This window comes from Chelonia mydas, chromosome 5 (assembly GCF_015237465.2).
Source record: "Chelonia mydas isolate rCheMyd1 chromosome 5, rCheMyd1.pri.v2, whole genome shotgun sequence".
Classification (NCBI taxonomy): domain Eukaryota; kingdom Metazoa; phylum Chordata; order Testudines; family Cheloniidae; genus Chelonia; species Chelonia mydas.
This window is the reverse complement of record NC_051245.2, coordinates 20445649-20472109: the sequence shown is the minus strand read 5'-3', so window position 1 is coordinate 20472109 and position 26461 is coordinate 20445649. Positions and strand designations below refer to the sequence as shown.

The window sequence follows — 26461 nt, the reverse complement described above, 5'->3', positions numbered from 1 at the left end:
ATATTTAGCAGCCAATTAACCCCCTTTTAATCTTGAAGTCCTATATCAGTTGTTCCATTATTTTGCTAAGATGTGACTTGCTTACTGACAGGCCTATAAGTATTCTGTTCCTCCCATTTACCTTTTAAAAATATTGGTATAACAGTAGCTTTCTTCTGGAACTTCCCCAGAGTTCCAAGACTTTTTGAAAATCAACATGAACAGTCGAGAGCTCCTTGGCCAGCTTGTGTGTGTGTTAACTCTTGGGTACAGATTATGCTGATCTTGATTTTTAAAAATTCTAACTTTAGGAGGTGCTGTTTAACATCCTCTTGAGTTGTTTTTGGAATAGAAAGTGTTTCATCATGACATAAAACTGCATCATCTGGCTTTTTCCTAAATACAAAAGAAAAATATGTATTGAACACCTTTTCCTCTTTCTGCATTTTTATTGACTGTTACCATTTCCATTCCATAGGCCAATATCATTATTAAGATTCTTTTTATTCCTAATATACTTAACTCTGCTGGCTGTAGATTTTGCCAAGTGTCCTTTTGCTTCCCTTATCAATTTTCTGCAATTCCTAGTTTCTGATTTATATTCATTTCTGTCAACTTCCCCTTTCTTCTGTTTATGTGGTGGGGTTTTTTGCTGTTTGTTTTTAAATTGCTGCTTTTACTTCCTCTCTAAGCCAGATTGTTTTTTTAACCAGTGTGACCTTCCTTCTCAGGTGTGGCTTTCTGGGCATCCAGTAAAATATCGTACAGTTCCCAATTATCATTCATGTTTTTCTGTTCATATTCTTTCTGCCAAATGTCATGGCTCATAATTGTGAAATGCTTCATGGGTAGGTTTCCAAACTTGTCTACAGTGTGATTTGTAATCTGTTAGCTGGGCAAATCTGGATAGGCAAACAAACTATTAAACATGTTTGTTTAAAATGGTTCCATTAGTCCTGTTTAGTTGCCAATGGGCACACAGAGTCTTTAACATCTTAACCATGACTTGGAAGAATAGTATTAAATTTATATTTCATGTTTTGAAGATGAAGTTTAACCCCAGATTGTATAATTCAATGAAGGCACTTCTGTACCATTTAAGTATATTTTTAAAACTTCTACTTTTTAAAAATGACCTAATGTTTTGAAACATGCATCTTGGGGGGCTTACTCCAAAAATAGAAAATGATCCTTCACAAGATGCTGAAAATACTCCAAAATTAACAATTTTCAGCTCTTTAAAAATACTTTGGTAGAAGAGACTGATGATTCCTCTTAGAAGTCTTGCTCATATCCAGGATTGTGAAAATTCAGAGAAGGCCAGATCTTTGAACATTTTAAAAGGAATTGTTTCTCAAAAGCCATAATCTGCAAAAACTTTTCTTCTGAAAATAGAGACCACAAATCTGTGTTTATATTTTGACTCTTGGGAGTTGGAATTTAAAATTTAAAGGGTCTTTCAGGAAGAGGTGAAGGCTAGCTATGCTTTTATCTTATGAGAGTATGTAGGTACAATAACGTGTTCAATGCTGAGGATTTTTTTAAACAAACTTGTGTATAGTATAAGCCTTCAATGTAAATAATTTATATTTGTAATCAGTTCTAAGTACATTACTTTTATTACTTCATCAGAATACTACATTTTACAGTGCAATAATATGAATGTCTTTACTATGTTTTTTTTATTGCAATAGTCATGATGTCCAAATATCCTGTAGAAGTAAACACTTCACATTTGGTTTTTTACATGAAAAATAAAGGTTCATTTAATCTTATTGAAAGAAATTACTTGTGTGTGAGCTTCTCCCATTGACCTCCTAATGGATGCAACTGGAACTGATTCAGTCCCTATACCAGTCACTGCTAATGAAGGTTCTCTTCTAGCTCAAGTGGTAAGAGCCTGTGCTTCTGAACCAGAAGGATCTGAATTCTATCTGTAGTGTCTCTCCTTTTTGAGAGGACATGGGCTCCAGTATAGTAACAGCTGTAAAGACCTATGTGGTCCTGAAGTTAGTAATACTATTGTAATACTTGCTAGAATTTATGGGTATATCAAGGAATTAGTATGTCAGTTACAATAATCATTACATCAGTCTGCTTAAAATTTCAGAAAGATAATCTAGAGGTGCTAAAGGTCTTGGATTAGAAATCCTGTTCCATGGCTCCAAACTATCTTTGAAATTGAAGTCTGAACTCAGTCGAAAGAGTTCTTAGCAGAGCTGCTTTCAATCCTGATTTTAAGAAGAGACAGATTAGAATGCTTTCTATGCTTTTGTTATATTAACTGTCAATTGGTTGCCTTTATCAAGCGTTTGCAGACTGCTGGCAGAATGTATTCAGACAGGGATTCAGAGACAACCTTTGATGAGGACTCTCAGCCGAATGATGAGGTAATGCCCTACAGTGATGATGAAACAGAAGATGAACTGGAGAGTCCGTCTGTAGTTGAACTAGAGCAAAACCGAGTCAACAGAGAGGCTGAGGAGAGCAGAGAACCAGTTAAGAAAGGTAATAGTATGAGAAATTGTATCAAACTAACTATTGAATATAAAGGTTCAGAGGATTGTTCAGTGTACCAGATATGCATAGATTGCTGAATTTGTTCAGTTTATTTTCAAATTTAAGAATATACTCAATACTTTCTCCCTGGGTAGATCTACATAGATTAATAGAAAATGCAGTTAACCAGTGGAAACTAGAAAGTTAATCCACATTCATCTACAAAATCACATCCCACTACAGCTATTTGGGCCCAGTAAAGTGGCTTCACGCTATGATCTGAGATCATCAAATATGAGCTTGATCAGATCCAATCTATTTATTCAGAAATGTTCACAAACTGATGGACTGTTACTCCTGAACCTTTCACATGACTTCAGATTTATTGCTAGCCTTCCACTAGTTTTTTTTAGCAATTTTATTTAATTTTGTTTCTGGGTTAGCAACAGATAGGTCAATTCCACAAACTGTTGTGGGTGGTGCTGACATCAGGTGCTCTATGGAGAGGGATTGTTCTTTGGATAGTACCTGACACATTTTGGGTGCCCTCACGGTTTGAAATAATAAATGTAATACACAGGTACCTGGAAGATTGACACAAAAATTGTCAAGATGAATGGCTAGAGTCTGTTTGTCTTTTACTGTTGGCTTTGTCATCTGCCTCTAGAGAATAAACAGAAGCATTTAATACACGGATTAATTTTTTCACTAAGTAGGTTGCTTCTGAAACATTTCTACTCATTAAAGACTTAATTTACATGTAATGGAAGCAAAGAAAGCATGTAGATCTGGTGTTAATATCTACTAGTGTAAATGAGAGATGCACATGCTTTAAGTTTCAAGAGCTAAACAGTTTTCTAAATGACTTTTAACAAGTTGTCACTGCCAGCTGGAGACTTAAACTAAAAATAACAGTTCAAAAATATTTTTCATCTTGAAGTAGTCTTCTTGATGGATTTTATGCTTCTCTTCATGGCCTTTAGAGACTAAATCATGAATCAGCACTGTTGTCCCACTTTTGCTACTAGAATGTGTTCTAGCAGCAGTTTCTGATTCTGACATCTGACTGTCAGGATATGGAAGGTATTTCTAGCAGCACTGGAAATTAGACTTTGCTGGCTATCTTTAGTTTGTCATTCAGCAATGACATGGTCAGTAATGTTGGTATCTAATTCAAGCATTTAATAATTAAACTTCAAAGCTAACGTAATTTCATGATCATAGAATCATAGAATATCAAGGGTGGAAGGGAACTCAGGAGGTCATCTAGTCCAACCCCCAACTCAAAGCAGGACCAATCCCCAACTAAGTCATCCTAGCCAGGGCTTTGTCAAGCCCGATCTTAAAAACTTCTAAGGAAGGAGATTCCACCACCTCCCTAGGGTAACCCATTCCAGTGCTTCAGCATGCTCCTAGTGAAAAAGTTTTTCCTAATGTCCAACCTAAACCTCCCCCGCTGCAACTTGAGACTTGTTCTGTCATCTGGTACCACTGAGAACAGTCTAGATCCATCCCCTTTAAAACCCCCTTTCAGGTTGTTGAAAGCAGCTATCAAATCCCTCCTCATTCTTCTCTTCTGCAGACTAAATAATCCCAGTTCCCTCAGCCTCTCCTCATAAATCATGTGCTCCAGTCCCCTAATCATTTTTGTTGCCCTCCGCTGGACTCTCCAATTTTTCTACATCCTTCTTGTAGTGTGGGGCCCCAAACTGGACACAGTACTCCAGATGAGACCTCACCAATGCCAAATAGAGGGGAATAATCATGTCCCTCAGTCTGCTGGCAATGCTCCTACTAATACAGCCCAAAATGCCGTCAGCCTTCTTGGCAACAAGGGCACACTGTTGACTCATATCCAGCTTCTCGTCCACTGTAACCCCTACGTCCTTTTCTGCAGAACTGCTGCCTAGCTACTCGGTCCCTAGTCTGTAACAGTGAGTGGGATTCTTCCGTCCTAAGTGCAGGACTCTGCACTTGTCCTTGTTGAACCTCATCAGATTTCTTTTGGCCCAATCTTCCAATTTGTCTAGGTCCCTCTGTATCCTATCCCTACCCTCCAGCATATCTACCACTCCTCCAAGTTTAGTGTCATCTGCAAACTTGCTGAGGGTGCAATCCACGCCATCCTCCAGATCGTTAATGAAGATATTGAACAAAACCAGTCGCAGGACCGACTCTTGGGGCACTCCGCTTGATACCATCTGCCAACTAGACATGGAGCCAATGAACACTACCCATTGAGCCCAACGATCTAGCCAGCTTTCTATCCACCTTATAGTTCATTCATCCAGCCCATACTTCTTTAACTTGCTGGCAAGAATACTGTGGGAGACTGTATCAAAAGCTTTGCTAAAGTTAAGGAATAACATGTCCACTGCTTTCCCCTCATCTACAGAGCCAGTTATCTCACCATAGAAGGCAATTAGGGTAGTCAGGCATGACTTGCCCTTGGTGAATCCATGCTGACTGTTCCTGATCACTTTCCTCTCCTCTCCTCTAAGTGCTTCAGAAATGATTCCTTGAGGACCTGCTCCATGATCAATGGGGGAAGTTCATACTTCTTCCGTTTGGCTGCAGATGTTTCAGTCTGGTTGCAGATTCAACAAGACGAAAGTGCATTTGTTTACATGAGAGCGGTATTTACAGCCATGTTGGCTAGACTTTCTATGCTCATCTTCGTTTCCTTTGCTCTGGTTAATAAAGTCAACTCTCTCTGCTTAATTTGCAGAATCTGTGGAATGTACCAAACTAGGTTAGTCTAGAGGTTATCTATTGTCAGGTAGTGCTACAGAAATCTCATCCTTGTTGCTTTTTCTCAATAGAGAGGATTTTCATTTAGTTTTCTTAGAAGTTGAATCCTTAATTAACAGCTTTTCTCTTCCTCAATGAAGAGTGTAAAATAAGAACCCTTCCAAGTACTCTGAATAATAAGTCTTTCCTCTCAACCAGGTTTCACTCACTTATTACTTAATTCAGAATTCTCCTCATTGTCCAGTCACCCATAGTCCTCCTTCGTTAGCATCAGACAAGGTTACCACTAGAGTCAACACTTGTCAGTGGACCTTCTTACGACAAGTGCGTTCATAAACACATATTGCTGTTCAGGACAGCACTTTAATCATGTGAGGGGACAAGCCTGTCGTAATCAGGTCTGCTTGCACTTTTTTTTTTTTTTTCAACTGGTTTGGCTGATCAGTAATACAATCTATTTTAGAACCTCAGTTTTCTTACAGTAGGGTTTATTGTGATCATGTAGTCCAACCTCCTGTGTAATACAGGCCACGGAACTGCCCCAAAGTAATTCCTAGAGCAGATCTCTTAGAAAAAACATCCAATCTTTTGCTGAATGGCCAAAACATAAGGTGCCCATTTATTGCTGGTGCTCTTGTTATAATTCTGTCTCAGTGATAGTAGTTTGAGAAAAAAGGATTAAGAGAACAGACTGGAAGCTAGTATATCTATCCTGCAGTTATTGCCAGTCTTTTCTCTATTTGAAACAGGTCAGTCAGGTTGCACTTGGCTGACTATTGACTAGGAAGCTGCTTTAAAAAAGCATATATTCCCCACCCTGTGGGGCAGACCTGCAGGAGTTCCCTGATAGTGTGGGACAGGGTTCAGTTAGGTTACTGTACCATACCTCTGCTTGTGGGATTCCCAGAGCTACTGGGTATAGTTCAGCACCCTTGTTGCTCCACACTCACTCAAGTATAGCATGAAGAATAATCCGAGCAAGAAGGATTGTTGATCAGAGATGCCATTATCTTGTCTGTGGGACTGTGTGTAGAGGGAGACTGATGCAGGTGCAGAATCTAGAAAAATGGTCTAATACTGTGTTCAGAACTGGCTTGGCCTCACTCACACTGGGCAGGCAAATTGTTTGTTTGAAAATCAGTTTAAAACTTGTTAGACAAGTTGAGCAAAGTTTAGGCAGGGCCTAAATGACTGGATTTTTATGTGCCGGGAGCAAGGTAGGTAGTGGTACCAACAATATGGGCCTGAGGGCAGGAGTGGAAACTGGAGGATAGTGGAGGAAAAGGGTTAGACAGTGAATAGAGAGAACATGAAGGCCTAGAATGTACTGAGTGTGTGAGAACTGGACTTGACGTATAAGGGGTGGAGTGAGGCAGTTGAGCAAAGGGAAGGGACAGAATGACACAATGGGGCAAGGAGTGGACAGGTTAGACTGCAAAGGCAGCACGGAGGGAAGATAAGGAACATCTGTATGCGGTACTTGTGGTGCACGTAATCCAGACAATCGCCTTCTCACAGGAACTGCTTGACCAGTTCTAAATTCACATCTCCATGCCAGAGACAAGGTGGGTGAGGTAGTATTTTATTGGACTAACTTCTTTTGGTGAAAGAGACAAGCTTTTGAGCTACACAGAGCTCTTCTTCAGGTCTGGGCATCTCAGGCATACCAGAGTGTCCAGGCCTAAAAAAATGTGGATTGCAAAACCTTGGCATAGCATAATGCCACTCTGGGATGTAAAAGGCTCCTTGGACTTTTTTTTTTTTCTTTTTGACACAGAGTTTCTGCTGGACACAAAGCAACTCAATAGCAGGAAAAATATTTCCTCATTGTTGAACCTGCACTTTATTGCTGTAAAACTCTTGGTTGTTATGTTAGCAATTCCGCAAAAGTTAGAACTAGCTGAAAGTCAGAGACTTAAAGATGAACTGCATAGGATTTTTAATGAAACTGGGATTGGGCCCTTCTCTAAGATCTAGACAGGTGGTCAGAAAGGGGTGGACATTTAAATTCTGCTTGTTTTTTATCTTAGAAATATTGGGGATGTCAAGTCTGGCTTTGCTTAGTATTGTTGGAGGATTTCTTAGGAGGTCCCAGAGGTGCATTGTGAGCTTTTTCACATTGATTAAAAGGGCAAGATTGCTCAGTCTCTGAGACACCCTCTTTTTGTTCTTTAGGCATTGGAGTTAGATGGGTGTAACAAAAGCAAAACAAAATAGTCTGATTAAAAATCTTTTCCCTCGGTTGTTTAGTTTCCAACGTCTTGTACATAATGTCCCTAATTTTCTGCTTATCACACGTTTTTTCTCCCAGAGTAGGTTAGATTTCAGTTGCTTATATAGACAAACAAACAGAATGCTTTTTTACAAAATCCTTTGAGGACTTCTTTACCAACAATACAGAAATGAAAAAGGGTTCAGAGGCCCAACTTGATTTTTTTCCATTGCATGTTGCCTTAAAAGATACCGAGGGGGTAAACCTTAAATGTGTAGATTTGTTTCCCCATCGTTGGAGCAGTCGAGTATTATGATTCATTTTGACGTGTGTGACACTCCTTCTTTTTTTTTCTTTTTCTTTTTCTTTTTTCTTCCCCTCCCAGATTGTAGCTGGCAAGTTAAGGCAAATGATCGAAACTTCCACGAACAACCCCAGTTTAAGAAAACAACATTTCTATGCTTCAAGAAAAGCAAATATGCCGTAAGCCGTCCTCCTTTATATATAATGACTGATGTAGCTTTCTTGTCAGGAGGAACACTTGTTAGTTCATGATTAAAACATTCCAATAATTAAACAGTGTACATGTACTAGTATGCCTCTCCAATCTACAAAGGTGGGTAAGTACCATGAACGGATTAATTGGGGCACAGAATGATTTGACTAAGGGCTTGTTCACATGGTGATTTGGTGTGTGGCAACTCAGACTTTCTGAATCTACATCAAAGTGCATGATGGACCTTTTAGTGCACCATAGCGGGGTCCATCCTGTCAGTTCGTGCATGGCTAGCTTGTATGATATAGCCTGGCTTGCCATGCACTAAGTTGCTGTACACACTTGTGAGTCAAAAGCCGTTTAGAACCCAGACTTCCTGAATCCCAGAGCTGCATCCTATTCACTGGACTATGGCTTTCACTAACATTTGAATCAAATAATGTTTAAGTATTTTATTTTCAATACTTTACTAAGGGCAGCCTTTAGGCAGACAGCATCCTGGTCAAGCCAGAATTTGGTGCATCTTCAAAATAAATGATTATCTATTTCCAAAAGCTTAAGTACAATGGAGTCGTCTTGTTGTTGGCTTAGGTAACCCACTCTAAATCAAACCATGTTATGGATGTATTAATAACTTTCTTAAATTAAGTTTAAAACATTTTTAAAAACAGTAGGTTTATTTTAAAATAAACAGTAAAGTAGTAGTGCTTGTGTGCAGTTCTGGTCTTAAATGACAAATAGTGATATCATGGAATTTCACATTGGCCTACCTTGATTACTTTCAGGGCAATAACTTGTTTATTTTACAAATAAAATGGTTTTTCTAATTGCCACCCCTGCAAGCTCTGCCAGTATCTGAAAGTCAGTTTGGGTTATTTCTGTCTTATGCATGAACATCAGTAATAAAGATTCTGCAATTGGAACCTTTCTTACCTATTCTACAAAAACAATGAGGAGTCCAGTGGCACATTAAAGACTAAAAGATTTATTTGTGCATAAGCTTTTGTGGGTTAAAAAACACACTTGTTCAGATGCATGGATTGAAAATTACAGATACAGGCATAAATATATATTGGCACATGAAGAGAAGGGCGTTACCTTACAAGTGGAGAAACAATGCTGAAGGCCAATTCAGTCAGGGTGGATGTGGTCCGCTCCCGATAATTGATGAGGAGGTGTCAATATCAAAAGAGGGAACATTGCTTTTGTAGTGAGCCAGCCACTTCCAGTCCCTATTCAAGCCCAAATTGATGGTGTTAAGTTTTCAAATGAATTGTAGGTCTGCAGTTTCTCTTTGAATATGTTTTTGAAGGTTTTTTGTTGAAGAATGGCTACTTTTAAATCTGTTGAATGCCCAGGGAGATTGAAGTGTTCTCCTACTGGCTTTTGTACGTTACCATTGCTGATGTCTGATTTGTGTCCATTTATCCTTTTATGTAGAGACTGTCCAGTTTGGCCAATGTACTCGGCCGAGGGGCATTGCTGGCACATGGCATATATCACATTAGTAGATGTGCAGGTGAAGGAGCCCCTGATGGGTCCCAACCACACCAGCCACACCATCTGGGGCTCATTCACCTGCACATCTACTAATGTGATATATGCCATCATGTGCCACGTAAAAGGCAGTCAGCTGTAATTTGAATACCCAGAAGACAGATGTGTTGAGTAAAAGGTGCCATTCTTCATTATCACTCTTTTGATCATAACATAGCAGAGTCTAGTTAATCATTTTAGTTACATTTCAAGTTAAAGATGAGTATTTGTTACAAGTATCGGGTTTGTAGTTAGTACAGTTCCCTATTCTCGGAACATGGGTAGTATTGACATTGGCAGTACAAGCTTCCCCATCCTGCTTTGCGCTATGTAACTCAGTCCTGCTCAGAAGGGACAGTCTTTATGGCTGAGTAAGTAATTCAGAGTCCGTTTCCATTCAGCTGTAGCTTCTCAGGCCAGGTCTAAACTATAAATTTTTGCCGACACAGCTATGTTGATCAAGGTTTTGAAGAGATGTGATTCCTGACCTGATATACCTGTGCTAGTAAAAGCCCTAGTGTAGATGCTGTTATAGTGGGCGAAACTGTGTGCTTTATATATTAGGATTGATGTAGATTTCTTAGCAGGAGGAACATTATGTTTACTCTTGGAACATTTTAAACTGCTTTTATAATTTTTTGGAGGGGGAGGATGGGGCTGGGATTGGAACAAACTATATTGGCAAACGTGTAATTTTATTGCATTAACATTAGGAAAGCTTTGATGTTCTAGGTATTCCAGTATAAAAACCTGGGCTTTTACTAGTACAGCTTGCGCATTTTTCATGTGTACATCTGGCCTCAGTTAAAACTGCCGACAAGGATATCCATTGTTCTTGTGGTCATGGAAAGAGACCAAATAATTTAGACTTGCTAGATCCTAGTAGGATATCTATCTGGTTCTAGTCCTTTCCTGCTCTTCTTTTAGGACTGTAATTAGACCATTGCACAGTCATCAGACAGGAATGACTTTTCAATTATCACTACTGACCTGGGTTCAGTTTGAAGGAGTTGCCTTGAGGTAAAAACTCAGTATCCTATTTCCAATCCCTTGATTTTACGTATTGCTCCAGATAATCCTTTTAAGGCATTGTCAGTTGAAGGCTAAAGCAACAAAAGGCAGCTCAGAAATAACACTAAAGCCAACAGTCCTTTTGGTTGACTTGACTAGTGATCCTTGTTAAACTGGTTTGCATGATACACTTAACTTACATGGCCATTTGTAGAGAGGGATACCATAAAGTAAAACATTTTACATGAAATGCAAATTGGATTGGAAAAGTATCCATGATATATTGCTATTTAGAATGACTTGTTTTAATTTTTTTTCTCAACAGGGGAATGCAATTAAGACCTACAAATACAATGCAATTACCTTTTTACCATTGAATTTGCTAGAACAATTTAAAAGAGTGGCCAACTTCTATTTCCTGGTTCTTCTTATTTTACAGGTAAAAATTGATTACATAATACAGACAATTATGATAAAGATAATATAAGTTCAGTTACTCAGTAATGCAGCTGAATATTACTGCTTTTTGTGACGTTGCTATCATGAAACTAAAGTGGTCTTCATAAACAACTCCAGACTAATGGCTTTTAAAATTCAGCAAGTTTAATACGAACTTGGAGCAATGCACTTTATTTGCACGTTAATCATTTTAGCTTGATATTTAGATTTCTGCCTTGTGTACCCTGCTTAGAATACAACTAGTTACTTAGACTGTAAGCAATTTGGGGTATGGACCATCCTTTTTGTTTTAAGTTTGTACAGTACCTAGCACAATGTGGTTCTAGTCCATGACTGGAGCTCATAGGTTATGTCTTCACTGCCGGGGGGGAAAAGAAAAAGTGTATTCTTAATTCATATAGCTAACTCGGGTTAAAATAGTTGTGAAGGCATGGCAACATAAAGCCAGTGTTCACTCCCAGGATCCCATATAGACTATATCGAACTGCTAACACAAGTTAAGAGTTGCCATGCCTTCACTTCTGTTTTAATCTGAATTAGCTAACCTGATTTAAGAACACACCTTTTAAAGAGCTTAATATGCTCAAATCAGGGAATTGCATAACTTATGTTCATCATTGAGTGATGGTCCCTATTGTAGTCCACTGAGGGTTTATGCATGTGCACGGGGTGTCCAGAGCCAGAGAATTTTGGTTGGTCCACTCATGAGCCCTGACTCACCTCGTGGTTTTGTCTGAGGTGACAAAGGGCAGAACAGATGGACTGTGTCTCCAGTTCCTTCTCGTCGCCGCATGGTCTGGATCGGAACGATCAGTGTCTACTTGCGAGTGACACACTTTCACAAACAAAGTTGTATATAGTCAGTGTTCTAGAGTTTTACTGTTTTTATTGCTTTTAGATAGTCTGTAGTAGTTTTAGAGTAGAATAGGTTGTTTGGAGAGCTTATTTTTTCTCCATACTCCTCCCCCCATACCCATGCACGGGTAATGGACTTTGCTGAAGACCCCAGGCTTTAACATGGGTGCCTCCTGCCTATATTCCTTCTCGGTCAGTGACGAACATCAGCGCTGTCTACTGTTTGGGAGAGAACCACATTGCATCCAGATGCAATATCTGCCAGTCCTTCTTCAGCCATACCCTAGAAGGTCAGGCTCCCTGTCTCCAGAGCAACTCATGGAAGTTGCCATGAGGCCTCATTCGGATCCAGGCTGGGGAACCCCCACCCCGTACATCTGCCTGAGACAGCCAGGAGTGCCCTTCCGGCTATAGGCCCCAAGTCTGGCACCAGCAGTATCACTGCTATGGACCCTGTGCTGGGGGCAGTTGAGAGGCAAGGAAGCATAGCCATAAGCATGGTAGTAAGACTTCCTCTAAGACCAAGAATGGGGACATTCCATCTACTAGCTCCCATCATAGAGAGGGAACACGTGCCAAGCTTCATAAACCATGAGAAAAGGCCTCACAAGAGGATGGAGCCGCTGGTACCAGGGGCAGAACTGCCGACACCAACAGCATCGATGCCCCGGTAAGACAAGAGACTTTTCCATAATGGGGAAGTCCACCGCTCCGATGCCAGTACCAAGTACGGAGAAGGTGCCCTTCACTTTTGGGAGATTAGGGAGAGTGCCAGAACCCCAGGATATGTTTGCTCTGGGGGATCCAACATCCCCACACCTGTCCACACCCTCCACCTCTAGTGATATTGTGTCTCCCCTTCAGGATATGCTGCATTTGGCACACCACACAAGTCCCATTCTGGCGATCTACATACTTCCCCTGTTTCCAACAGTATCGCCTATGGAAAACGTCTCCTAATTCTTATCTTCAGATGAGTCGGATAATGGGCAGGGTCAGTCCATACCATACCACCACGAGGACTAATACAGGAAGCCATCTATACCATGGCAGTATCTTCCGCTGCAGCCGCCACAGAGCCATTGGTTTCCCACACCGTGGGGTCCACCACAACACCCACTGGATCCATCATGCTGGCCCAGTTGGGAACCTTGGCCCCATTACCCTCTTTCAGAGCCCAATAGTCAGCAAGGGAGACTTCACCAATTTTCCCATTTCATGCACCTTCCAGCAGATACTCGACACTGGTGATGGAGGAAGAGTCACTCAGCCCAGTTCTGATAGTACCGATGGACAGGAAAGATTTCTGTCTTCCTCTCTGGATGTGGCAGTGGCTTGAGCATCCCCTTCACCCCCAGATAACTTCCACCAGTTTCAGGATCTCCTATGGAGGGTGGCAAGGGAGCTTTACATCCCTCTGGAGAAGGTGCAGGATACTCAACGTCAGCTCCTGGACATCCTTCACTAGTCGGCATCAGTTCTGCACCACCTGGTGCTCTGCCCAATCTCCCAAGAGTTAAGGGCACCCTCTCTGTACTCAGTACTGGCATTGGAGCAGTGGACTTCTCCACAGTGGAAAGGTCTCGTCTTATGGGCACTTTTCTTCCCGAAGGGTAGAGTTGTGTTGCCTATCAATGAAGCTATACCTGAGCCAGCTGGGACATTTTAGCACATTCTGACCATGTGTACACCTACCCCCAAAGGGAACTGAGAAGTATTATGTGCCTGCTAAAGGGCCTGAGTTTCTGTTCTCACCCTCCCATCTCCCAATTCTCATGGTCCAGGTGGTGACGAAGCATTCCAGACAACATCTCCCACGCTTCAGTCTGTCAGATAAGGTGGGAAAGAGATTGGACCTGTTGGGCCAGAAGGTCTTTTTGTCAGAGGGCCTTCAGTTCAGGAACTACTAGGTATTGCTCACCAAGTACGATTTCCTGAACTACTGTAAACTGGATGAATTTGCTGAAAAGATACCACAGCAAGACTAGGCCTCTTTTAAGGCTATCCTAGAAGAATGTAAACTGGTGGCAAGGACAACTCTACAGTTAGCAATGGATGAAGCAGATATCTACTCGAGGCCCATGGCCACAGGTATAGTTATGTGCAAGGAATTGTGGCTCTGCTCCTCTGGTTTCCCCAGGGAGGTACAAAATGCCATCAGAGACCTCCTTTTCAATGAATCCCATCTTTTTAACCAAAAAACCAATGATTCCCTGCACACTCTCAAGGATTCCAGAGCTACTCTGCGTTCCTTGGGCATCTACACATCTGCACCAAAGCGTCAGTTCCACTGCCCACCTGCCCCTACACAATGTTACAGGACCACCCAGTTCTTTCTCCAGAGACCCTATGAACCACTGAGAAAATGTTAGAAAACTCACAGATTGTGCCCTCTGGGACCACCTTCACAGTCTTTCACCTTCCAGAGGCAATCGTCAGAGAAGAATGATTTCTGAAGACCACTAGAGAGCTGCCGACCACATTGCCTGATGCTTTTCAAATCCCCGTCACTGCTTTCATGGGCCATCTAGCGCTTCTTTTTTACACCTTGGAGTGCAATAACAATGGACAGATGGGTGCTAAGTGTCCTCTAACATGGCTATGTGATTGAGTTCATTGTGCTACCTCATCCACAGCCTCCCCACCTCTGATCCCTCCTTATGACAGCATCCTCACCCAAAAGGTGCACTCCTTACTACAGAGAGCAGCAACAGCATGTGTCCCTACTGAATATCAAGGAACGGGCTTCTATTCCACTTACTTCCTGATACCAAAGAAAAAGGGTGGGTGGAGGCCTATCCTGGACCTTCGTCTCCTCAATCAGTTCATCTGAAAGCTGAAGTTTTGTATGGTCGCACTAGCAGCGATCATCCCCTCATTGGAAAAAGGCATGTAATTCACAGCTCTCAATATGCAGGAAGCCTACTTACATGTAGACATTCATCCATCCCACAGATGATTTCTGAGGTTTATGGTCCACTCACAACATTTCCAATACAGAGTTCTTCCCTTTGGACTCTCCACAGCTCCCAGAGTTTTCACCAAGGTTTTCTCCATGGTAGCAGCTCACATCAGCTATTAAGGGCTCCTAGAATTCCAGTATCTCAACGACTGGCTCCTGGCAGCACAGTCCAGATGAGAAGCTCAGCCCTCAATCTCTGTTGTTGGGCCTTCCTTCTTCCCTGAGGGTCAGTATCCATATCGAAAAGTCAACTTGAAACCCTACACAATGCCTAGACTTCATAGGGGCCACCATCAACTCAGTTATGGTTTGAGCCTACCTACCATGTGACAGGTGCCAGACTCTGCAAGAGCTCATAACTCATGTAGTCAACAATCCTTCAGTCACAGCCAGGACTTGCCTCTCCATCCGGGGTCACGTGGTCTTGTGCACATACATCACCGCCTTTGCTCAACTTTACTGGCTGCCTCCAGATGTGGCTCCAGAAAGTTTACTTGCCTGCTCATCGCACCATGGATCTCAGGCAAACAGTTTCCCCCAAGGTAATCTCCTCCCTCCACTAATGGAGGGAACCTTCTCAGGTCTGCATAGGGCTTTCCTTCCTACCCCCATTCCTGGACAGGATGATTATCAATGATACCTCCCTTCTAGGCTGGGGAATACATATGGCACACAGGGAACATGGACCTCTTGGGTTTCCAGAATTCACATCAACATTCTGGAGTTCTAAGCTGTAACAAAGGCATGCCAGGCCTTTCTCCCGCTCATCTGTTCCCATCATATTTTCATGATGTCTGACAATACCATGACTGTGTGCTACATCAACAAATGGATGCGCCAGGTTGGTGGCTCTGTGCTTAGAAGCAGTCACCCTTTGGAACTGGTGCACAGATCACCTTATCTGCAGCCTATCTCCCAGGGCACTGAATGTGATTGCGGACTTGCTCAGCAGACAGTTTGTGATTGACCACAAGTGGGAACTTCATGACACCGTACCATGGGACAGCTTCAACAAATGGGGAACTCTGACCAGAGACCTTTTCATGTCCTCAATGAACAGAAAACACTGTGCATCTTGCTCCAGAGGGGGTCTGGGACATCACTCTTCAGGCGATGCCCTCTTCCTCCCCTGATCAGACCAATTCAATTATGCCTTCTCTCCTTTCCTGCTCTTATCACAGATGCTTCACAAGATCAGACAGGACAAAGTGACAGTCATCCTGATGGCCTCTTACTAGCCAAGACAGTTTTGTTTTCCCAGCCTTCATATGTCTGCCCATCCCCCAGTTTTCCTCCCTGCTGTCCCTGATCTCCTGATGCAGCACAATGGCCGCATCAGCCATCCTAATTCAAATTCAAAGGTGCTCCATCTCAAAGCCTGGTCTTTGGATAGGCATTTTCTCTAGAGTGGCCATGTTCATCAGACGTGCAAAACATCTTTTCTAGCAGCAGGAAGGACTCCATGAAACGTGGTTACTGAGCCAAGTGGACACGCTTTGCTTCCTGGATGGAATACAAAGGACTTTCCCAGAAGCAGGGGGGATTCCCCTCCTCCTTGACTACCTACTGTCCTTGAAGGCATTGGGTCTCGCCCACAGCTTCCTCAAAGTCCACCAAGCAGCAATTAGCACTCCCTCCCCATGCTGTGGAATGACCTTCCATCTTTACCTACCTGTTTACTGTTCGGTTTTTGGAAGGGCCTCATTAGAACCTTCCTACCTGTACAACTCATCGCTCCTCAATGGGATCTTAACTTGGTCCTATCTGTGCTAATGAAACTACCCTTTGAACTACTGCGATAGTGTTCAATGTCCCTCCTTTCCATGAAATGTGCCTTCCTGGTTAGTGTCACATCAGTGAGGGTTGGTGAATTTGGTCCCATGATACCGGGCCCTCCTTTCATGACTTTCCATAAAGATAAAGTATCCCTGTGTCTGCATCTCAAATTTTTGCCAAAGGTCATCCCCCAATTTCACGTTAATCAATCCATTCACTTACTTGTTTTCTTCATGAAGCTACATGCCTTGGAAGAGGAACAGCGACTCCGCTCCCTGATGTCCACTGGGCATTGGCCTTCTACCTGAAAAGGATGAAACTGATCAGGAAATCCCCCAGCTGTTTGTTGCAATAGCTGAAAGAGTTAAGGGGCAGGCAATCTTCACACAACGAATCTCTAAGTGGATTTTGAGCTGCATTACACTCTTCTATCTGGCCTCCAGCCACCCTCTAGGGTGTGGGCCCCTTCAACAAGAACCCAGGCCTCCCTCCATGACGTATTGCTTCGGTATATCTGTAAAGTGGCCAGGTGGAGTTCAGTTCTCACCTTTGCTGAGCATTATGCCTTAATGCAGGACCCAGTGACGGATGCCTTCTCTGTTGCAGCTGTCCTCCACTCATCTATCCCATCTGCATCCTTGTACCCTCCTCCAATTTAGGGACTGCTCGGTAGTCACCCTCAGTGGAATACAATAGGGATCATCACTTGAAGAAGAGGAGGAGGTTACTTACTTGTAACTGGAGGTTCTTTGAGATGTGTGGTCCCTATCTGTATTCTGCTCCCCACCCTCCTTCCCCTCTGCTGCAGATCTGTTGATTTGCAGTGGAGAAGGAACTGGAGACACAGTTGGTCCACCCCGCCCTTTATCGCCTTGGACAAAGCTGTGAAGTGAGTCAGGGAGCATGTGCGGAGCCATGGATGCTACTTTTAAATTCTCCATCTCTGGATGCATGGTGCACATGCATAAGCCCTCCGTGGAATACAGATAGGGACCACACATCTTAAAGAACTTGAGTTATAGGTAAGTAACTTCCTCTTCCAGAACTGGCATATGAGACTGCCAGTTCTGAGAATTTTTAATAAATCTGTCCTTTATGGGGGTTGTACCATATGACTGGAGAATGCTACTATCATCCCTGTATTTAAGAAATGGGGGGGGAAAGTGATCAGGGCAATTACAGACCTGTTAATCTGATCTCCGTAGTATGCAAGGCTTTAGAACAAATTGTGAAGGAAAAAATAATTAAATTCATAGAAGTAAATAATAAAGGGGATGTAATGCAATGTGGGTTTACCAAAAGTAGATCGTTCCAGAATAATCTTTTCTGAAGAAAAAACTTTTCCTTTTTTCCTCCCTCTTTTTCTTTTAAGATAAGGGAAGTGCAGTAGCTCTAATATCCTTGGACTTCAGTAAAAGCATATGGGATGGTATCACATGGGAAATCGTTAGTTAAATATGAGAAGATGGGGATTAGCACAAGAGTTGTAAGGTAGATAAGGAACAGGCTAAAGAGGAGAAGGTAACAGGTTGTGCTGAAAGGTGAACTATCGGATTGGAGGAAGGTTACTAGTGGAATTCCTCAGATATCTGTCTTGGGACCAATCTTAGGATATATTTTTGTTAATGACCTTGTCACAAAAAATAGGAGGGTGCTAATGAAGTTTGCTGATACAGAGGTGGGAGGCATCACCAATACACAGGAGGATCAGAATATTATCTAGGAAGATCTGGATGACCTTGAAGACTGGAGTGGATGAAATTCAATAGTTCAAAGGGCAGGGTCTAGTAAGTATTTCTGCTGCAAGCTGGAGACTCATCATTTGGAAGTGACAAAGTGGGAGAGAGACCTAGGTGTGTTGTTCAGTCACAGGATGACTATGAGCCACCAGTGTGATGTGGCTGTGAAAAAGGCACATACAATCCTAGGATGTTTTAGGTGAGGCATTTCCAGTAGAAATAGAAAAGTATTAATTCTGTTGTACAAGGCACTGGTAAGACCTTACTTGGAACACCGTGTACAATTCTGGTCTCTCATGTTCAAGAAAGATTAATTTAAACTGAAACGGGCAAAGAAGAGCTATTTGGATGATCATGGGGAATTGAGAGCTTCTCTTATGAGATGAGACTGGAAGAGCTTGGCTTGTATAGTCTAGGGAAAAAAAGAAGGGTGAGAAAATGTATATGATTGCTCTGTAAAGACATTGGGGGGTAAACACCAGGGAGAGTGAAGAACTATTTAAACTAAAGGGCAAGGTGTTGGCACAAAAGCAAATGGGTGTAAACTGGCCATGAACCAATTCAGGATGGAAATTAGAAAAAGGTTTCTAACCATCACATGGGATAATGTTCTGGAACAGCCTTCAAGTAGGAGTTGTGGTTGCAAACAACTTAATTGGTTTTAAGAGATCTGGGCACATTGTATGACAGGGTTGCATGTGATATAGAGGGAAGGAATCAACATCCCTCGAGCTCACTTCTGGTTTGTCTTATATTCCTAAAAGCTCTTGCTTCAGGGCTTCAGCTGGCCACCTGCAGGGGTCAGGAAGGGATCTCTTTCCCCAGATTGTATTCTGAGGCTTTTTGGTCTCCTTCGTCTGAAGCTGGAGATGGGACACTGGGCGCAGTGGGCCAGGGCTCTGAGATGGCTCCGAGCATTCTCTCTCTCAGGTGCTTGGCTGGCTGGTGGATCTTGCTCACATGCTCAGAGTCTAACGGGTAACCATATGTGGAGTTGGGAAGGAATTCTTCCCTGGGTCAGATTGGCCATGACTTTGGGTGCTCTTCTCCTTCCTCTGCAGCATGTGGGTGCAGGTCACTTGCCAGGATTATCTGACTCACATAATCATTTCCATGCCATTTCAGGGGCCACAGGCAGGGGTGCATCTCAGTCCCTCATATTCTCTGCCTGTGGCACATAATAGTGTAGTTTCCAGTGAGCTGTAATGCTTCGGTCTAATTTCTGTTGTTGGGTTTAGTGTGTAGGTGCTGGGTGGTGCTGGAGGCCTGTGATGTACAGGAGGTCAGACTAGATGATCTGTTGGACCCTTTTGCCACTAAAGTGACTCACCAAGTTGTTCACTGATCTTTGTTCACATTCACAGACAATTCCTCAGATAACGACTTTATCGTGGTATACAACGCTACTGCCTTTGCTCTTGGTGCTTGGGATAACTGCAATCAAAGACCTAGTGGATGACATCGTAAGAAATGTTTTCTTAATGTTAAAATTGATAAATTATTTAAATATGTAAGAGTAAACATACTCCTTTTTCCTGTCCCCTGAAGGCTCGCCATAGAATGGATAATGAAATTAATAACCGGACATGTGATGTTATGAGGGATGGAAGGTATTGTAAAGTTTTGCTTTAACTTTGAAAGTAATGTTTTTACTAGTTACTGATTACTTCTGCAGAACTTTAAATTGTAGATTATATTGTACATTTAGATTGCAGTTCTCCACTGTTATCACTTGTATGTGTAACTCCTATTAACAATTAAAGTTAATTGTCTACATCCAATCCCTTGTAGTTTGAAAGAACAGTCTCATAAAAACAAAAAAACCCCAGCACTGAGTCTGTGTCAAGCGTGAGTTTTGGGGAAAGAGGTGGAAATATTCATGTGTGTTAAATGATGAAGCTTGCCTGCATTGCAGTTCTTAAGAATTTCAGTCATCAGGAACTGATTGAATAAGGAATGTTCCTCTCCTGAGATATAAGGCTCTTCTACTCTGACAGTGTGGAAGTCTGCTAGGGAAGATGCCATACACTTCAAGATGATGTATAATTTATGTCTATCCTATCCAAAATGAATCCTACTAATCTTAAAAAATATTTGACACTTAGGTTCAAAACTGCAAAATGGAAAGATATTCAAGTTGGAGATGTCATTCGTCTGACGAAAAATGCCTTTGTTCCTGTAAGTGAATGGCCACATTTTTTTTTTTTTAAATAAATTCTTTATTTGTATGGAGTTTGTCTCTGGTGCAATGTTGTTTGGCTTTCATTTATTTACTGTATTGTTTTGACTAGGCTGATATTCTGCTGCTGTCCAGCTCGGAACCTAACAGCCTTTGTTATGTAGAGACAGCTGAACTAGATGGGTAAGGCTCTTTTTACGGGATTTCTTACATGTCATTTTTGGTTTAATGGTGAAAGGGCAGAAGTGTGTGTTGCAGAGATATTATTCCAAAGTAGTGAAATTCTTTAAATTCACTACTTTCAGGGGAAGGGTACCCTGGTGATTAGACCTGGCAAATTTTAAAGTAATTAATTTGTGGGAGTTTTGTTGTTGTTGTTTCATGAATATTTTAATTTGTACTCTCTCTAAAATGAATGGCTTTTATGAAGTCCAGGTGACCTGGACTCTGTATAATATGTATCTCTCGTGCGATATGCTAGAGTAAATTTTTTCATCTGGCAGTGATTTAGCCACACAACTTCTATTGATCTTGAGGGCCACATGTTTATTCCCTATATTACAACTCTATAAAATCATGTATAGAGTCCGTTTGGATTACAAGACATTGCAGTCAGAGTGTGTTTTGCTCTTTTTCACTAGAGCTCTTAATTTTGTCAGTTGTTTAATTTTAGGTTCTGCTTTATTTACAACAGCTTTCTCAAGTTTAACTACTGCATCAGGAAAGCAGTGGCTTTAAGCATTTATGTCCATCCCACTAACTTTACCATTTGGCATCGTATTAACGTCCCATCCCATCCCCCACCCGACCCCCAACAACAGCAGTTAAAAGCTGAGCAGCCATAGGCAAACACTGTGGAAAATTACAGCTGCACTGATCTTGTGAAATGTACTGGAAAAAGAGACATTCAGGGAACCTCTAAAAATGGAAATTTACAAATCACTGGTTGCTGCTTTTAATATGAGTCTAAAGATAATTTCTTGAACCCTTGTAAAATGAATGAGGTGTAGGGGAAGAAACAATGTGTAAAAAGCTTTTTTTACACAGTGCCTTTCCACTTTTTTCCTTTTGGTGATGAAATACTATTAATACAGGGTTATAATAAACTAAAACCAATTTTTCTGAATTTTATTTTGTAATATCAAGACATAATAGTACATGCACAGATGTAACCTAATCCACTTATTTGGAAACAGCACTTTGTGCTGACAGTGCCTCTGAGGTGAGAAATCACAAAGCAACAAGGCACATCCTGGTGTTCGTTGTGGCTGAAGTGAATATTGCACCATTTGAGACTCTCCTTGTTTGAACTCTGAGGTGTTTGTTCTGTCTTTAAATTATTCCATTGAGAAATGTAAATAAGAGTTGAAGATCTTGCCAGAGCTTTCCCACTTTGGGTCTATTTTTCTACAAGTAGTGTATAACTGGGTTATTTTTACTGTGTTGCTGCCCCGGGGTACCCAGGGTTGTGAGGCATGTGACCATTACATGCCTTTATCATGAAGCAGTTTTGTCTGCGCCTGCCGTGGATCAGCTCCCTGGAACCACCAGCCCCTGGCAGCAGCAGATCTTGCTTTTTCCACCTGGGTAACGACAGGCACCCACCAGCCCTGAATACACGGAGCTTTGCCTGCAGCATCCCCAGCCCCTTATCCACTAAACACTCACAGGATTACCAGGCCTGCTATTTCCAAGGAAACAGTATACACTAGCTTGTCAGATTCAACTCGGGACCAGCACTTTGCTCCAAACCACAGCACTTACATTTATTCTTGTTTTCCCAATGAATATATCTATTATTTAATAAAGATTGAAGTGATAGTGAGTAAGAATACTGGAAACAAATGGGTACATATAAAAAAAATCTTAATGTGCTTTCTAGAGACTAAACTTAACTAACAATTTACTTTCTTGTCCAAATAAGTTTATCTCACCCAGTGTTTTCAGCTAAGCCTGGTTGAGACCCCTCTTTCATGAAACAAAATCACTGTCCTTTTAATTCCTCAGTGAACGGTACCCAGGGAACTCCCCTGTTCCCCAGATACACTCAAGCAAACCTTTGATGTACACCTCCAGATAGGGTTTCCTCCTACCTGCTGCTTTTCTCTTCCTGTTAGTTTCTTTCTGAAGTCCTCATGATCCTTCCTTTGCATTCCATTCAGAATAATCATAGGAGACCCTTTGTGAACAAGACCATTCTCAATTTATTTATAAACCTACAGATAAACATCTAATGTCTGACAGAAAACCTATTTTTCACCTTTGCTGATGACCAGCACCTTGATACAGACTTTAAGAATATATTTTGAGTATATATACTCACTCCTTACATAGTACCTGTACATACATTTCACAATGCTATTATGACCAGAGCAACACCAGCTTTCATTTGAGACCTCGAGTGACATTCTTTGGTGAACTAGAAAGTACATATCAGACTCAGAAGAGTCCTATAATCCCTCTGCGCCCCCTTGCCAGTTGGCACTGCGAGGTTCTTGGCTCACATTTCCTTATTTACAGTGAACGTAAGTCAATCAGTATTTCCATTATGGACAGAAATGAGCAAGCTTTCTTGTTAGAATTACTTGTGCAATTTGTGGGAATTTCAAATGCACTCATGTAATGTTTGCAAATGTGCTATTTTACCATTTTCTCAAAGTGGGTGTGCACAGATAATAGCTGCATATGTATGTGTGTGTGTTTGTGTTACTTCAAATTTTCCTCCTTTTTCCAGATTTTAGTAACATCCTTTTTTTTTTCCTTTTAGTGAAACTAACTTAAAGTTCAAAATGTCACTTGAGATAACAGACAGATATCTCCAAGAAGAAAGTGCAATGGCAGAATTTGATGGTTTGTGCAAACACTTTATTCTCATTACAGTTGCTCAAATGTAGCTTGAATAACTTACAGTTAAACAAAATGTAGAGCTCAGACTGGGCTGTTGGTAATATGTATGTGGTTCTATTTTTATGCCAGCGTGCAGTACAAGTAACTGGTTTGACTGAAAATTGTATTTTGCTCAGCAATACAATCTGAAAGACTAGATTTTGTATCATGGACATTCTGGGGTATGTTGATGAGTGGAGAGAAAGGAGATCCTAAACTAGCATTTCCATTCCTATGTTTTCTGTGAAAAAACAAATGTTTTATATTGGGAACCTGTAGAGTAGTTTCTATTCCTCTTAATATTAAACATAATTTTAACTGTGCAAACACAAAGTGCATTTTATTTTTAAAATTTCACATTCCCTCCTGTTGGGACCTGAGATAGAACTGTATTTCTTTACTAAAATTCTCTAGCAATCCTATACTTTATACTTCAAAGAAAAAAAAATTCAAACAAATTTACAGCAAATATGGATAAAAAAATGCTAAAAATTCTCACAATCTGGATAAAGTTCAGATTGCAATATTCAATCAGTCATATTTTTTGTTCACTTACATTTGTAGAAACAGAAATTTTTGTGTTCATAAACATATCAGAATCCAAAATTTCAAGACGAGCTGAATTCCATTTTCAGATGGAAGCAGAAATACCACATGACATGAAGTGACCAATCATAACTTACACAATAGTAATAAAAGTAACAAAGTCCACAAAACCGACAATAAATTAAAATACATGAATTGTAGTTGTAGCCATGTCGGTCCCAAGATATTAGAGAGACAAGGTGAATGAGGTAACACAGTCTTTGGACCAACTTGTATTGGTGAGAGAGACAAGCTTTCAAGCCACACAGAGCACTTCTTCAGGTCTGGGAAAGGTACTCCCACTGTCACAGCAAAATGCAACGTGGAACAGCTTGTTTAGCATAAGTAATCATCACATATTGCAATGGACCATTCAAGGTAGAGTGGTCCATTAACATTTCTGCAGACCTAGGACAAAAAGATATATACCCCAAACACATTGCCAAACTCATCCTTTCCATCCTCACCCATAACAATTTTACATTCAACAACAAATACTTTGCTCAAACCATGGGAACAGCGATGGGTACCAAGATGGCTCCCCAATATGCCAACCTCTTGATGGGCCAACTTACAGTATGTGCTAACTACTTATGCTAAACAATCTGTTCCAAGTTGCATTTTGCTGTGATGCTGGGAGTACCTTTTCCAGACCTGAAGAAGAGCTGTGTGTGGCTCAAAAGCTTGGTCTGGTCTACACTACAGACTTACATCAGTATAACTATGTCACTCAGGGGTGTAAAAAATCCACACCCCATAATGACATAGTTATACCGACCTAACCCCCAGTGTAGACAGTGCTATGTCAGCGAGAGAGCTTTTCCTATCAACATAGCTACAGCCTCTCAGGGAGGTGAATTAACTGTGCTGACAGGAGAGCTCTCTCCTGTTGGTGTAGAGCAACTTCACTGAAGCGCTACAGTGGCAGCTGTGCTGATGCAGTGTGTTAAGTGTAGACCTGTCCCTTGTTTCTCTCACTAACAGAAGTTGATCCTATCAAAGTTATTACCTCACCTACCTTGACTCTATAATAAGCTACAATGTCTAATTAAAAGCTTTTGGCCAAAAGGTGACCAAAAAAACCTTCGGAGATCTCAACATTGTTCATGTAGCTTGCAAACAAGGGAAAAAGGCCAAAAGATTCAAATTTGGAAGAATATCTTTACCACATGTGTGTTACCAGCATGGCAATGTAATTTTCTTGTTGGGTCCTTGCCACTTAAGTCTCAAAAGCAAAATAGCATCAAATACTGAATAATAGCCTCAGTCTGGAGTGTAAGCGATCCAGTAAGAGAGAAACCTACATTCCTCTCCCATGTTGACCACCTTCACTGGAAATACTAAAGTAAAGATATTGGCTGAAAGTCTGCTTAACTGAGGGCTGAATACAATATGCCACTTGTAGCAAGAAAATAGTTCTGCTGTCTACTGTGTATTTGTAGTCTGCAGGTGAACTTAAAGTAAAATACCAATGGATTCACCATATTCAACATTTTTGGCAATATAGTGTTGAATATCTGCACTCAAATTTTCAAACAAATGTTTCATTCAGAACTTTTGCTTTTAAACGCTGTACTTTTTGTAACAGAATCCAGTGCTGTTCCTGTAAAAGGACTAAAGTAAAATCCTGTATAGTATTTCATAACATATCAATTGGTATTGATCATTACATTTATTTAATTTTAATATTTTTATTAGGTTTTATTGAATGCGAAGAACCCAATAATCGACTAGATAAGTTTACAGGAACATTATTCTGGAGAAGCAGGACTTATCCATTGGATGCTGATAAAATTTTGTTGCGTGGCTGTAAAATCAGGAATACAGACTTCTGCCATGGAGTGGTCATATTTGCAGGTATTTATATAACAAATAGAAGTATATGAAATAAGTACAGCAAGGTCACTGGGTAAAAGCTGTGTCCCATAGCTGTCCAGCATAGGCACTTCCATTAACTTCAACTGAAGCTCTTGTGTGAAGGATAGATCCCTGAACACCCCACGTTTAAAAGGTGCAAAATCTTCAATTCCAGTTGTTTCCTGTATCAGAGTCCTGACTTGACAGCACTCGGCACTCTACAGGATCAGATCCTGTGTCCTCAAACTTACAAGATCTAGTACACTTTTTTATGAAATGATATCCACGCTTGATGTCTGTCTTTTTATTTTTATTAATTTTGTTTGTTTGGGCTTTTTTAGGTGGAGACACAAAAATAATGAAAAACAGCGGAAAGACCAGATTTAAAAGGACTAAAATTGACTCTCTCATGAACTACATGGTTTACACGGTAACAGACTTTGATTGGGTTTTTTTACTCTATTATATTTTTGGAGTTCATACTATATAGTTGTGAATGTTGTCCTGTTGTGCCTAGTTTCAGTTATCATTATCCATAGTGTGACATGCTATCAGGTATGTTCAGGCCCAAATTTAGGCACTAACCTTGCAAGTTCCACATGGGTGGATCCCACTTTGTGGTTATACACTCAATGAAGTCAGTGGGCTTTGTGTCAGTGATAGACCTGCCTTTCTGGAA

The 26461-nt window shown here is 41.1% G+C and overlaps 1 protein-coding gene across 2 annotated transcripts in view; it reads left to right on the top strand.

Annotated features, from left to right (window-relative positions):
- ATP8B1 (ATPase phospholipid transporting 8B1) overlaps positions 1-26461 on the top strand; it is a 135597-nt gene that overhangs the window by 55760 nt on the left and 53376 nt on the right. For both annotated transcript variants that reach the window (XM_037902581.2, XM_037902580.2), the window contains 10 exons: positions 2289-2487; positions 7827-7924; positions 10810-10923; positions 19640-19738; positions 19824-19885; positions 20381-20453; positions 20567-20637; positions 23222-23304; positions 25624-25782; positions 26124-26212. In XM_037902581.2, the coding sequence (XP_037758509.1) occupies positions 2310-2487; positions 7827-7924; positions 10810-10923; positions 19640-19738; positions 19824-19885; positions 20381-20453; positions 20567-20637; positions 23222-23304; positions 25624-25782; positions 26124-26212 (1026 nt within the window). In that variant the 5' untranslated portion in view covers positions 2289-2309. The remainder of the gene's footprint in view (positions 1-2288; positions 2488-7826; positions 7925-10809; positions 10924-19639; positions 19739-19823; positions 19886-20380; positions 20454-20566; positions 20638-23221; positions 23305-25623; positions 25783-26123; positions 26213-26461) is intronic.